Source organism: Barbatula barbatula (genome assembly GCF_947034865.1).
Source record: "Barbatula barbatula genome assembly, chromosome: 15".
NCBI classification, from domain to species: Eukaryota; Metazoa; Chordata; class Actinopteri; order Cypriniformes; family Nemacheilidae; genus Barbatula; species Barbatula barbatula.
The window spans coordinates 22,412,843-22,429,006 of NC_136778.1; the positions used below are offsets into that span (position 1 = coordinate 22,412,843).

The 16,164-nt window shown below is 34.5% G+C and overlaps 2 protein-coding genes across 2 annotated transcripts; both read left to right on the forward strand.

The window, feature by feature from the left end:
- Positions 1-982: 982 nt before the first annotated feature.
- Positions 983-3,235, forward strand: LOC306904738 (uncharacterized protein). Its single transcript, XM_079474791.1, has 2 exons — positions 983-1,204; positions 1,738-3,235. The coding sequence occupies exons 1-2, from the start codon at positions 1,103-1,105 to the stop codon at positions 2,896-2,898; spliced, it is 1,263 nt and encodes a 420-aa protein (XP_079330917.1). The 5' UTR covers positions 983-1,102; the 3' UTR covers positions 2,899-3,235.
- Positions 3,236-5,606: 2,371 nt separating this feature from the next.
- Positions 5,607-7,913, forward strand: LOC306904740 (uncharacterized protein). The gene is made up of 2 exons (XM_079474797.1): positions 5,607-5,825; positions 6,359-7,913. The coding sequence occupies exons 1-2, from the start codon at positions 5,724-5,726 to the stop codon at positions 7,517-7,519; spliced, it is 1,263 nt and encodes a 420-aa protein (XP_079330923.1). The 5' UTR covers positions 5,607-5,723; the 3' UTR covers positions 7,520-7,913.
- Positions 7,914-16,164: the final 8,251 nt, after the last annotated feature.

Consider the following 16,164-nt stretch of genomic DNA (forward strand, 5'->3'; position numbering starts at 1 on the left):
AAATTGAAAAAAACGCCTGCATAAATTTTAACAACTTAAAATTTTTTTGGTTGTTTATGAGCAAAAGAGATTTTTTTAAGTTCTCCAATTCTAACAAAAATAAATTGCAGTTAAGTGCAGATTTTGCGAACTTTTGTTTATGAATATAATATTTGCCATGTAAAATATAGAAAACCACCACGTAATCAAACATTTTACATTCATTTTGTGTAGAATTTTAAAATGCACTTCTGTAACTTTGTTATTTATACAGAATTTATATGGGAACAACCAAGCAATTCATCCTAAAACAAGACCCTGAACCTGTGCCCGTATAGTGACGTAACGTCATCTGATTGGCTGATTGGCTGATAGTGAACTGTGCATCCAGAATAACACATTCAACAATAATTAAACCAACACTATAAAGATACATACAGTACTAAACAGAAAACAATATGAATAAGAGAATGAGTGCCAATGGATATGAATTAAAATATATAACATGTTTTTCCATCTTCACGTATAATTTATTTTTCATAGAATCAACATTATTATTAGTGAATTAATATATATTTCACATAGCTAGTTTACACAACTCTGGTCCGAAGTTAATTTCCGGTCTGTGTTTGGTTATAAAACTTTATTTATATGAAACGATTATTGATTTATTTGTGTTATTTATTGTTTTATGGTGATATTTTATTTTAACTGTATCAAATTAAATGAATGTAAACATATTCAACAGTTATTGATTCTTTGCGGAGGTCGAGTGGAAGTTAAGTTTGGGCCTCAGGTTATTGTTGCTGCTAAAACCGTATAAATGTATAAATCTCGACGTTATGTCCTTGTTTTAACATTTATATCGATTTATTATCATTGTGTATTAGATTATTGTGCTGCTTGGTGTGTTTATTTGCTTAATGTTTTGTGAATTGTTTGTTGAATTGCCTGTTTGTTTGAAAGAAGATGAAAAAGAAAACACCGTAACTCGGGTGATGACGTCACATCTGGGATTACCTAGCAACTTGACAGATCAGCGGCTGCAGTCGAAAGAGACTTTCTGTTGATAGTTTGAGTTACAAACTGATGTTAAGTTTTCTTCAGCATTCAGCGTTTGAAAATGACACTGTTGAGCAGATTAATCGACTCGTTTCGATGCCTTTTCTTCTTCTGCTTGTCAGATCAAGAATCGACTGAAATCGATCAGATTGAGGAATCAGCGGTAAGAGATTCCTTTGGTTTTAGCATCATCACACCGTAAACCTGAATGTTGACTTTAATTCAACAATAAGAAAGAATTAGCGACATGTTTAGGACATCTGAATCTAAATGTTTATTGATTTATCACATCGAGCTCGAGAGGGACATCAGTCTATCATGTAACTTCACAACACTTTACGTTTCTTGTCACAGTTTAATATGAAGTTGAACCTGTTTATTTGAAATAGCTTCACTGGGCATATATAGAAGTATGTCATATACAATATCACATCATATGACACAATATCTGCTCGATCTGCTTCTGCTAGCCGATACGCTGTTCTCAGTCATGAGTGCAGGCTTTGCTTTTCAGCGTCTTTGTTTTAACACACAAAAGCTAAACAATGAAACGCGATTGTCCTAAAACAGCTTCTCAACCTTCAGCTCAGTCAGATCCCGTAGAGAACCACTGTCCTAAAGATCAGAACATGTCTGTTCCAGCTTTTCACTTTTATTGATGAGTCGCTGACTTATTGATCTCATCGTGTTTTACAGTGTGATGCAGACGAATGGAGCGAGATGGAGGACACGAGTGAGAAGGAGAACGAAGAGGAGAAAGAGACCATCAGTGTCCACCAGATGCCGTCAGTGCCAGAGCCAATGGTGGTTAAAGAGGCATCTGACCCTCCAACTCCACCGGTCACCGACATCCAATCCCTGCCATCGGTCGGACGCCCAGTGATGCTTAACCGGGTCCCTCCAACCTCCACTCTACCAGCTGACGAGATCAGACCTGTGATCAGACCTCTGCTATCAGCAGGGGATCCCGTAAGAGTTTACAACACCTCACGACACTTGAGACCACCGGCTGTGGAGATCAGACCCCTGCCTGCGGTTGAAGAGCCGTCTCTGGCTGACAGGATCTTTCCAGAGTCGGTGGCACCGGCTGGCGTGAAGCGAACACTACCATCAGTGAAGGAACCGCTGCTGGTTTGTCAAATAACAACACCGGTAACGGATGGAGCGATATCTCTGACGAGTTCTGCATCCTTTCAGTCGTCGGAGGAACAGAAAGTGATGATTCAAGTAGATCATCACAGCCAAATCCTTCCACGTTCTGACGTAAAGCCAACGCCGGACACCTTACCGTTTGACTCGCCTCCACAAGTCGTCCTGATGGATATTGACATCGAAAATGAGTATGTGAAGTACACGGGAAGGACGTTCACTCCCGGTGAGATGAAGACTACACATCATAAAGCGCTGGAAGCTGCGGTGAAGCCACAAGCCATTCTGTGTTGGATGGAGAATGACAGCGAGGTCCTGTGCAAAGTCTCTCCCATCCAGGTGGACGTGTTTGAATACATCACTGATGAACATGAGAACGACTCTGATGAAGAGGAATGTGACTCTATTAAAGAAACACACGATGCTCCTCAGAAACCGAGGGAACAAAAGATACCATTATTCCATGTTAATTCTTCCTATCGACCCAAGAGGGAGACTCAGCAACTGAACACTTGGAAGAAGAGGAACGGACCGCTTGTTCGCCTCGAATGGGCAGAGCAAATGATCAGAGAGAAAGAAGAGAAGAAAAGAAGGAGAGAGAAGATGTTACTGGAACAACAGCTGCTGCTTGAGCGATACCTGCACGATCCAAAACTGAAACATCTGTGGATCAACAAGCACAACCGCTTCAATAGTTCCTTCCATTGAGAGTCTTAAAGACTGTTTGATCGCCTCTCTACTGCCATCATCTGACCTCTGACATGAAAAACCTCCTGTGCAGAAAAACCTCTTGTGCATTAAAAAAAAAATCCTGTGCATTAAAAATAAAAACCTTTTGTATTAAAAAAAACCATGTGCATTAAAAAAATAACCTTGTGCATTAAAAATAAAAACCTTGTGCATTAAAAAACCATTGTGTGTTAAAAGTAAAACCATTGTGTGTTAAAAGTAAAAACATTGTGTGTTAAAAGTAAAATAATCGTGTGTTAAAATTTAATCTTGTGCATGAAAAACTGTAAATAAATAAAGACATTATACATTTCATAATCTGTGTGTCTGTGTGTTTTTAAATGACTTCTATATTACAGATTCATTTGTTTACAGGTCTCTGAGAAAAATTCATCTTATTGGCATCTTAGAAAATAAAATAGAAAACAAGCAATTAACAAGAAGACAAACATACTAATAAATGTATTATTTCTAAAGCTCTATAAGTCGATTTGGATAAAAGCATTTGCATGATGAATAACTGTAAAAGTAACGGCAAAATAAATGTAAACTGTTTTCATGATAGTTATTACAGAAAATAAATTAATATCCATTATTTACACATTTCTGTACAATTACTCTAAGGATTGTATTGGAATATTGGAGTACTTGGGATAAAAAGTTTGTGAGAAAGGTCCATGCGTTTTTTAATTCAGAGTTCGGATAACAGATCCTCCATTTAGATGCTTTAAAGGGGCATCCTGGAGTTGAAGAAAGAGCCTTTCTAAAATAAAAAAGCATTTTTTATCTAATAAATAAACACCATTAAACACAAGTGTAGGAAAATTGTTGTTTACACAGCCATAACATAAATGTGCTTTAAACAAAGTTTTTAAACTGACAGAAATACTTTTAGTAACTTTATTCAAATCTTTTAGTGAGATTGTTTCACCTTTCAAAGACACAAAGTCAGGAAAGGAAAGAAGGTTCTCATCAGCATTGAACAAATCAGAAACAAAAAATATATTTGATTCACCTATTCATGAAAAAAAGTTTGAATAGTGTAACCTCAGGTTACAATAGGGCTTGTTTATGAAAATTTGACAGTTTAATAGGTAATTTACTACATTTAGATAAAATTAGATTAGATTAGATTAGATTAGATTAGATTAGATTAGATTAGATTAGATTAGATTAGATTAGATTAGATTAGATTAGATTAGATTAGATTAGATTAGATGAGATTCAACTTTATTGTCATTACACATATACAAGTACAGTGTGAGTTAGCCATTATAAAGACATTGTTATTCAAGAGAACAACTGAGATAATCCATCTTCCTATCCCTGAAGAAAGTGTTTCTATACATTTTCCCTCCAATCCATTATAGAGTAGAATAGCGACCCCACCTGACCAACTAGAGTTATGACAGAAATGAATTATGAGCTCCTGTTCATCCTAAAACAAGATTTCTTTTTATTTTTTATTTTTTTTATTCAAAGAAATCTTTGAAAGAAGCAATATTATACATATCACACTAAGAGGAAAAAAAGATTAATAAATAATAAAGAAAAAAATGAAAATAAATAAATACAGAAAATAACAGCAAGTATTTCTCCTCTTTCCTATGGACACATTCTAAATCCACAAAAAAAATTATATTTATATATATATAAACAAATATTTAAACAAAAGACCATCCATAAAAATAGACGGAACATTAAATTGAAAAAAACGCCTGCATAAATTTTAACAACTTAAAATTTTTTTGGTTGTTTATGAGCAAAAGAGATTTTTTTAAGTTCTCCAATTCTAACAAAAATAAATTGCAGTTAAGTGCAGATTTTGCAAACTTTTGTTTATGAATATAATATTTGCCATGTAAAATATAGAAAACCACCACGTAATCAAACATTTTACATTCATTTTGTGTAGAATTTTAAAATGCACTTCTCTAACTTTGTTATTTATACAGAATTTATATGGGAACAACCAAGCAATTCATCCTAAAACAAGACCCTGAACCTGTGCCCGTATAGTGACGTAACGTCATCTGATTGGCTGATTGGCTGATAGTGAACTGTGCATCCAGAATAACACATTCAACAATAATTAAACCAACACTATAAAGATACATACAGTACTAAACAGAAAACAATATGAATAAGAGAATGAGTGCCAATGGATATGAATTAAAATATATAACATGTTTTTCCATCTTCACGTATAATTTATTTTTCATAGAATCAACATTATTATTAGTGAATTAATATATATTTCACATAGCTAGTTTACACAACTCTGGTCCGAAGTTAATTTCCGGTCTGTGTTTGGTTATAAAACTTTATTTATATGAAATGATTATTGATTTATTTGTGTTATTTATTGTTTTATGGTGATATTTTATTTTAACTGTATCAAATTAAATGAATGTAAACATATTCAACAGTTATTGATTCTTTGCGGAGGTCGAGTGGAAGTTAAGTTTGGGCCTCAGGTTATTGTTGCTGCTAAAACCGTATAAATGTATAAATCTCCACGTTATGTCCTTGTTTTAACATTTATATCGATGTATTATCATTGTGTATTAGATTATTGTGCTGCTTTGTGTGTTTATTTGCTTAATGTTTTGTGAATTGTTTGTTGAATTGCCTGTTTGTTTGAAAGAAGATGAAAAAGAAAACACCGTAACTCGGGTGATGACGTCACATCTGGGATTACCTAGCAACTTGACAGATCAGCGGCTGCAGTCGAAAGAGACTTTCTGTTGATAGTTTGAGTTACAAACTGATGTTAAGTTTTCTTCAGCATTCAGCGTTTGAAAATGACACTGTTGAGCAGATTAATCGACTCGTTTCGATGCCTTTTCTTCTTCTGCTTGTCAGATCAAGAATCGACTGAAATCGATCAGATTGAGGAATCAGCGGTAAGAGATTCCTTTGGTTTTAGCATCATCACACCGTAAACCTGAATGTTGACTTTAATTCAACAATAAGAAAGAATTAGCGACATGTTTAGGACATCTGAATCTAAATGTTTATTGATTTATCACATCGAGCTCGAGAGGGACATCAGTCTATCATGTAACTTCACAACACTTTACGTTTCTTGTCACAGTTTAATATGAAGTTGAACCTGTTTATTTGAAATAGCTTCACTGGGCATATATAGAAGTATGTCATATACAATATCACATCATATGACACAATATCTGCTCGATCTGCTTCTGCTAGCCGATACGCTGTTCTCAGTCATGAGTGCAGGCTTTGCTTTTCAGCGTCTTTGTTTTAACACACAAAAGCTAAACAATGAAACGCGATTGTCCTAAAACAGCTTCTCAACCTTCAGCTCAGTCAGATCCCGTAGAGAACCACTGTCCTAAAGATCAGAACATGTCTGTTCCAGCTTTTCACTTTTATTGATGAGTCGCTGACTTATTGATCTCATCGTGTTTTACAGTGTGATGCAGACGAATGGAGCGAGATGGAGGACACGAGTGAGAAGGAGAACGAAGAGGAGAAAGAGACCATCAGTGTCCACCAGATGCCGTCAGTGCCAGAGCCAATGGTGGTTAAAGAGGCATCTGACCCTCCAACTCCACCGGTCACCGACATCCAATCCCTGCCATCGGTCGGACGCCCAGTGATGCTTAACCGGGTCCCTCCAACCTCCACTCTACCAGCTGACGAGATCAGACCTGTGATCAGACCTCTGCTATCAGCAGGGGATCCCGTAAGAGTTTACAACACCTCACGACACTTGAGACCACCGGCTGTGGAGATCAGACCCCTGCCTGCGGTTGAAGAGCCGTCTCTGGCTGACAGGATCTTTCCAGAGTCGGTGGCACCGGCTGGCGTGAAGCGAACACTACCATCAGTGAAGGAACCGCTGCTGGTTTGTCAAATAACAACACCGGTAACGGATGGAGCGATATCTCTGACGAGTTCTGCATCCTTTCAGTCGTCGGAGGAACAGAAAGTGATGATTCAAGTAGATCATCACAGCCAAATCCTTCCACGTTCTGACGTAAAGCCAACGCCGGACACCTTACCGTTTGACTCGCCTCCACAAGTCGTCCTGATGGATATTGACATCGAAAATGAGTATGTGAAGTACACGGGAAGGACGTTCACTCCCGGTGAGATGAAGACTACACATCATAAAGCGCTGGAAGCTGCGGTGAAGCCAAAAGCCATTCTGTGTTGGATGGAGAATGACAGCGAGGTCCTGTGCAAAGTCTCTCCCATCCAGGTGGACGTGTTTGAATACATCACTGATGAACATGAGAACGACTCTGATGAAGAGGAATGTGACTCTATTAAAGAAACACACGATGCTCCTCAGAAACCGAGGGAACAAAAGATACCATTATTCCATGTTAATTCTTCCTATCGACCCAAGAGGGAGACTCAGCAACTGAACACTTGGAAGAAGAGGAACGGACCGCTTGTTCGCCTCGAATGGGCAGAGCAAATGATCAGAGAGAAAGAAGAGAAGAAAAGAAGGAGAGAGAAGATGTTACTGGAACGACAGCTGCTGCTTGAGCGATACCTGCACGATCCAAAACTGAAACATCTGTGGATCAACAAGCACAACCGCTTCAATAGTTCCTTCCATTGAGAGTCTTAAAGACTGTTTGATCGCCTCTCTACTGCCATCATCTGACCTCTGACATGAAAAACCTCCTGTGCAGAAAAAACCTCTTGTGCATTAAAAAAAAAAATCTTGTGCATTAAAAATAAAAACCTTGTGTATTAAAAAAACCATGTGCATTAAAAAAAAAACCTTGTGCATTAACAAAATAACCTTGTGCATTAAAAAAATAACCTTGTGCATTAAAAATAAAAACCTTTTGTATTAAAAAAAACCATGTGCATTAAAAAAAAACCTTGTGCATTAAAAAAATAACCTTGTGCATTAAAAAAACTATTGTGTGTTAAAAGTAAAAACATTGTGTGTTAAAATTTAATCTTGTGCATGAAAAACTGTAAATAAATAAAGACATTATACATTTTATTATCTGTGTGTCTGTGTGTTTTACATGACTTCTATATTACAGATTCATTTGTTTACAGGTTTCTGAGAAAAATTCATCTTATTGGCATCTTAGAAAATAAAATAGAAAACAAGCAATTAACAAGAAGACAAACATACTGATAAATGTATTATTTCTAAAGCTCTATAAGTCGATTTGGATAAAAGCATTTGCAAGATGCATAACTGTAAAAGTAACGGCAAAATAAATGTAAACTGTTTTCATGATAGTTATTACAGAAAATAAATTAATATCCATTATTTACACATTTCTGTACAATTACTCTAAGGATTGTATTGGAATATTGGAGTACTTGGGATAAAAAGTTTGTGAGAAAGGTCCATGCGTTTTTTAATTCAGAGTTCGGATAACAGATCCTCCATTTAGATGCTTTAAAGGGGCATCCTGGAGTTGAAGAAAGAGCCTTTCTAAAATAAAAAAGCATTTTTTATCTAATAAATAAACACCATTAAACACAAGTGTAGGAAAATTGTTGTTTACACAGCCATAACATAAATGTGCTTTAAACAAAGTTTTTAAACTGACAGAAATACTTTTAGTAACTTTATTCAAATCTTTTAGTGAGATTGTTTCACCTTTCAAAGACACAAAGTCAGGAAAGGAAAGAAGGTTCTCATCAGCATTGAACAAATCAGAAACAAAAAATATATTTGATTCACCTATTCAATGAAAAAAAGTGATATGTTACCATATAAAATATTTTCATTGTTCCAAAGAATACACGTGTGTGGGGAGAAATTATACTTTAAACTTTAAAGCAATCTTCCAGGATTCTAGGGCTTGTTTATGAAAATTTGACAGTTTAATAGGTAATTTACTACATTTAGATAAGATTAGATTAGATTAGATTAAACTTTATTGTCATTACACATATACAAGTACAGTGTACCGAAATGTAGTTTAGCTCTAACCAGAAGTGCAGTTAGCAAGTGCAGGATATACAGTTAGAATAAATACAGAGTACAATATGAGAGAATATAATACAGTGGGCATGGACTATAAAAATATTTTGCAGTAGGAATGTTCTATGAAAATATGACAGTAGGTATATACTATGAACAATATATACAGATGACTATATACTATGAACATTAATGTACAGGTGGATATGAACAGATATTAATTTAGTCTAAAATAGTGCAAGTGACTTAGGTATGCATAAATTATTGACATTGGCTATTAAAGTTGCAGTGCAATAGGTGAGTTAATGCAGTTTTTGAAGTTACGGTGGAGTAAACGAGTTAATGCAGTTTATAGGTTGCAGAGCAGTAGATTAGTTAATGCAGTTATTGAAGTTACAGTGCAATAGATGAGTAGATGCAGTTTATAGTTACAGTGCAGTAGATTAGTTAATGCAGTTATTGAAGTTACAGTGCAATAGATGAGTAGATGCAGTTTATAGGTTACAGTGCAGTAGATTAGTTAATGCAGTTATTGAAGTTACAGTGCAATAGATGAGTAGATGCAGTTAATAGAGTTACAGTGCAGTAGATTAGTTAATGCAGTTATTGAAGTTACAGTGCAATAGATGAGTAGATGCAGTTAATAGAGTTACCGTGCAGTAGATTAGTTAATGCAGTTATTGAAGTTACCGTGCAATAGATGAGTAGATGCAGTTAATAGAGTTACCGTGCAGTAGATTAGTTAATGCAGTTATTGAAGTTACAGTGCAATAGATGAGTAGATGCAGTTAATAGAGTTACCGTGCAGTAGATTAGTTAATGCAGTTATTGAAGTTACAGTGCAATAGATGAGTAGATGCAGATAATAGTTACAGTGCAGTAGATGAGTAGATGCAGATAATAGTTACAGTGCAATAGATGAGTAGATGCAGTTAATAGAGTTACAGTGCAGTAGATTAGTTAATGCAGTTATTGAAGTTACAGTGCAATAGATGAGTATGCAGATAATAGTTACAGTGCAATAGATGAGTAGATGCAGTTAATAGAGTTACAGTGCAGTAGATTAGTTAATGCAGTTATTGAAGTTACAGTGCAGTAGATGAGTAGATGCAGTTAATAGTTACAGTGCAATAGATGAGTAGATGCAGTTAATAGAGTTACAGTGCAGTAGATTAGTTAATGCAGTTATTGAAGTTACAGTGCAATAGATGAGTAGATGCAGTTAATAGAGTTACCGTGCAGAAGATTAGTTAATGCAGTTATTGAAGTTACAGTGCAATAGATGAGTAGATGCAGTTTATAGGTTACAGTGCAGTAGATTAGTTAATGCAGTTATTGAAGTTACAGTGCAATAGATGAGTAGATGCAGTTAATAGAGTTACAGTGCAGTAGATTAGTTAATGCAGTTATTGAAGTTACAGTGCAATAGATGAGTAGATGCAGTTAATAGAGTTACCGTGCAGTAGATTAGTTAATGCAGTTATTGAAGTTACAGTGCAGAAGATTAGTTAATGCAGTTAATAGAGTTACCGTGCAGAAGATTAGTTAATGCAGTTATTGAAGTTACAGTGCAGAAGATTAGTTAATGCAGTTAATAGAGTTACCGTGCAGAAGATTAGTTAATGCAGTTATTGAAGTTACCGTGCAGAAGATTAGTTAATGCAGTTAATAGAGTTACCGTGCAGAAGATTAGTTAATGCAGTTATTGAAGTTACAGTGCAGAAGATTAGTTAATGCAGTTAATAGAGTTACCGTGCAGAAGATTAGTTAATGCAGTTATTGAAGTTACAGTGCAATAGATGAGTAGATGCAGTTAATAGAGTTACCGTGCAGAAGATTAGTTAATGCAGTTTTTGAAGTTACCGTGCATTAACTAATCTACTGCACGGTAATTTAAAGTTACAGATCAATAGAAATGTAAGGCCACCACCATGTTTGAAGAATCGATTAGGTTAAACCAGGGTAACTTATTATTAGATAAACAATTCTTGATCCAGTTCATTTTAAAAGTCTGGTTAATGATATTAAAATCTAAAGCATTAAGACCACCCTCATAGCAAAACTATGTTGGGAGATTTATCAGCATTGGTGTTAAGATGAACACTTTAAACATACAGGTCCATCTTTGCTAGTGTTAAAACAACACTGACAAAAGTGTTTATTTTGAAAACACTGTGTTAGTGTTTTATTTTATCACTCAAGGTGTTGAAAATGTATTATACACACCTAAGTGATAAATCCCACACAGTGTATTTATTTAATGTTGTATATATATGTTTATGTTAAATTCAATTTATATGTTTAAATTAAAATAGTAATGTAATGAAATGTAAAAAACCCTTTTTTCAAAAACCAAGTGACGTTTATTTCTGACAATTTATTGAAATTTGTCAAACAACAAATAAAACAATGCAATAACATGGTATGGTGAAAATACACATTTCCGCTGAGATTCAAAGAAGTATAAATCATAAAGTATAAACCTTTAAATCATCAATTTTAAACACTGAAATTACTTCATAATGGCTAAACAATCACTCTGAGCATTTCAAGTCAATTATTTTCAATAGACATTTTAAATAGAAGTTGACAAGTCTTTTAACAAGTAAAAATACTGCAGTAACATTTTCTTTGTTAATACATCAATTCAACATGCCATACAGTTTCCCTGTGTTGTGTTCTTGCCCTTTCTCTCCAACCTGAATGACATTTTCAACAAAAAAAGACAAAGTTAGTAATACATAAAATACACATTTAATTTGTCACCAAATCCGTGATAAGATTTCAGTCAGGTCAAATGCGTTTGTGTTTTGCCAGTAGATGGGTGCTTATCCGATATAGCAAAAAGTAAACAAACAGATTCAATACAATCAAGTTACTTTGTTTTAATACAGATTCTGTTTAATACCAACACATCACAGCGAGAACTGCCATGTACCTGTGTCCATGGTCCATAGAAACTTTATATTTAAATAATCACTAAATAAATAGTGTTACAGATTCACACTAGCACAGATGTTGTACAGAAAACCTCCGTCATGTTGGTCACACGTCTGCTCGAACTGACTCCGTCTTGAGTTGCTCTCTGACGGCTGATGTAACAGCAGCGAGGAAGGTGATTGGTCGAGCAGGATCCTTCTCGAAAAACAAAATGGCGGCCGAAGCGCTCCTTTGAACATATTTTTAAACGAATTAGTTTATTTTTCACCTTTAATAACTTTCGATTGCATTTCTAGCGAGAAATTAGTAATGACGTTTTAAACGTATATGTGCTTTGCAGTTAATAATTCAAATAAACTTCTGTTACTCTACCTATATGAAACCTGTGTGCTGATACACTGCCAGCTTCTCTTTAAACTAATAAAACGCTCATCAACTGTTTCTTGTTGAAAAACAAGTCAAGTGTGTTCATGGTGAAATGCGGCGCTCTGGACTTTTAAACCTCTCAGTCTCGTTTTGAAATCAAAATGGCGGCAGGCTGAATAATGTCTATTATGTGACGTATGTTGTGTGTTACCGTCGCGCCAAAAAAGGAAATATTATTTCAAGTGCAATTAATTCGATTACAGTCTGTTTTATCGTTTGCGTAACATTGCGAAACACCAGAATTAACGTTAGTTGCGGGATTAAAGACGGTTTTACAAAGGTTTGGGAACCAAATGACAAATAAACTAAGATTATAACATTCTAAATCATGTGATGCATAGGGTCGGTAGCACAAAGAAAATGTTAAAACTGCTAGATTACTTCATTTAGCGATTAGAATGAGCACAAAGACAACACACAAGTCACTGAATTTACGTCTCGTCCTCCATTAACGAATTAAGCTTCGCTTTCAGTATTGGTGCTGTCCTACGAATTCGAGGGGGAATACAAATACCGTGTCAGTTTATAGGTTAAAACATTCTTTGAAATGTAAATACGATTTTCTTTACATGTAAATGGTAAACTCACGTCACGAGTCACGACTAAACTTCGGATCAAAGGGGAGCGAAATTAAACCGAGGTAAATGCCACTTTGCTTATTATCAATACTCTAATATTTTAAAACATATTTTATTACTTAATAAAAAAACATTAAGCAGTGTTGACTTTGTGTCTATTTTGTGAGATACTTTAACCGTGTCAATGTTGTTTAAACTGAGGCAAATAATAAAGGTATTTTTGCTTCAGTGATGAAACAAGTTCATAAATAAATCACAATATAATATTTCTATACCTTGGAGCTGCAGGCAAACGAATCCAGTCCACAAAGACGGAGACTGGAGCTTGATGGGCGGAAGATTGAAAATACTCTGCACATGCGCACATTATACGCAAACACCCAAAGGAAACCCTTCATCACTAAACAAGTGATAAAGCATATAATAGCTGTAAATCAACACCAGATTTTATCACTGCACTACACTAGGTTTTAACACTCAGTAATTTGCTTTTTATTATAGATTTCCTTTGAACATATTCTGTCTTATTTTTCCAAATAAAGCGGAATAGCAGAGAGTTCATCATTTTAACCGTTTTTTTAACAACATCAAGGGATAAATCAGGATAAGGCGTGAAATGCCCTCAGCCTAGTCAGAAGGACTCACCCATACATTGTCAAGTCTCTCTCTTTGCAGCCAGCAACAATAAAATCGTTTTAATGTGATCTAACCTTGGCTGAAAATTGTCTGAATCAGATTTGCAGATATCAACCCCTAGATATTTTACATGACGCTTTCCTAGAATACCATCAACATCATTTTTATTGGAATCGTGTACATATAAAATTTCACTTTTTGGGGGATTTGCTACTAATCCTGAAGCTTTGGGGACAAGAATAAATTCATTGAAGGCAACAGAAACTTGAGAATCATTATCAAGAAAAAGACAAGTGTCGTCAGCTAACTGAATAATTATCAATGTATTCCCTTCAATACTTATACGTCAATATTGGAGCTTTACATGCAAACTTAACAGCTCTGCAGCTAATAGAAAAAGAAAAGGAGAGATGGGGCATCCCTGGCGAATACCCCGACCCACAGAAAACCGGGGTGAAGTGCCGGAAGCTAAGGAGACACAACTTTTAATACAGTTATATAAAGTACGTTACGCGTTAATAAAGAATTGACCATAACCAAACTGATAAAGGGCTTCAAAGATAAAGGAAAGCTCAACAGTATCGAATATATCGAGTTATAAAAGTGGATAAACAAAATGAACGCATCTTTATATAAATTCTGAATAATCTAAAATATTTATAATTAATCTGATAAGAGCTGTGTCAACACGATTTGATCTTTTCAGCATAAACAGAAGCCAATCATTTATAATCAGAGTTATAAGGGTGATCGGGCGCCTATTATCCAAAATATTGGGATCCTTATTAGGCCATAAGACAAATGAGACCTTGTTTCATTGATTCTGCCAATTCACCATTGTTTATACACTCAATAAGGGCTTCGTAAAGAAGACACTTAATAGAGTCCCAAAAGGGACCCCATCTGTCCCTGGAGATTTATTGTGTGGCATTCTTTTTACTATGTTATAAAGATCATCAATAGTAAAGGGTTCCTCACAAAGTTCTCTGTTGTGGTCATACATTTTAGGAATCACAGAATGAACCTTATGGAAAAATAAAGTATAAAGCCCACCTGCTTTGTAAAGTATAAAGAGATTGCTTGTCATCTTCTCCCAGGTTGGGATTCTTTAAAATTTGGCTCATCTTTCTAATTAAATCTGTAACTTCTTTATTTTTACTTTATGTTTTACATATTTAAATTGCTCCCATTTAGATGTGGCTGAGATATTAGCCTGAGACTTTACAATCTCCGCAATTTCCCAAATTGTTTACATTAAGGATTCTAGTACCATCAAGAAGAGTTTTATTGTGTGAAGAATTGTTGAACCCATATAAATTAGCCATTATAAAGACATTGTTATTCAAGAGAACAACTGAGATAATCCATCTTCCTATCCCTGAAGAAAGTGTTTCTATACATTTTCCCTCCAATCCATTATAGAGTAGAATAGCGACCCCACCTGACCAACTAGAGTTATGACAGAAATGAATTATGAGCTCCTGTTCATCCTAAAACAAGATTTCTTTTTCTTTTTCCTAATTTTTTTTTTTTCAAAAAATCTTTGAAAGAAGCAATATTATACATATCACATTAAGAGAGAAAAAAAGATTGATAAATAATAAAGAAAAAAATGAAAATAAATAAATACAGAAAATAACAGCAAGTATTTCTCCTCTTTCCTATGGACACATTCTAAATCCACAAAAAAAATTATATTTATATATATAAAAAAATATTTAAACAAAAGACCATCCATAAAAATAGACGGAACATTAAATTGAAAAAAACGCCTGCATAAATTTTAACAACTTTAATTTTTTTTGGTTGTTTATGAGCAAAAGAGATTTTTTAAGTTCTCCAATTCTAACAAAAATAAATTGCAGTTAAGTGCAGATTTTGCAAACTTTTGTTTATGAATATAATATTTGCCATGTAATATATAGAAAACCACCACGTAATCAAACATTTTACATTCATTTTGTGTAGAATTTTAAAATGCACTTCTGTAACTTTGTTATTTATACAGAATTTATATGGGAACAACCAAGCAATTCATCCTAAAACAAGACCCTGAACCTGTGCCCGTATAGTGACGTAACGTCATCTGATTGGCTGATTGGCTGATAGTGAACTGTGCATCCAGAATAACACATTCAACAATAATTAAACCAACACTATAAAGATACATACAGTACTAAACAGAAAACAATATGAATAAGAGAATGAGTGCCAATGGATATGAATTAAAATATATAACATGTTTTTCCATCTTCACGTATAATTTATTTTTCATAGAATCAACATTATTATTAGTGAATTAATATATATTTCACATAGCTAGTTTACACAACTCTGGTCCGAAGTTAATTTCCGGTCTGTGTTTGGTTATAAAACTTTATTTATATGAAATGATTATTGATTTATTTGTGTTATTTATTGTTTTATGGTGATATTTTATTTTAACTGTATCAAATTAAATGAATGTAAACATATTCAACAGTTATTGATTCTTTGCGGAGGTCGAGTGGAAGTTAAGTTTGGGCCTCAGGTTATTGTTGCTGCTAAAACCGTATAAATGTATAAATCTCCACGTTATGTCCTTGTTTTAACATTTATATCGATTTATTATCATTGTGTATTAGATTATTGTGCTGCTTGGTGTGTTTATTTGCTTAATGTTTTGTGAATTGTTTGTTGAATTGCCTGTTTGTTTGAAAGAAGATGAAAAAGAAAACACCGTAACTC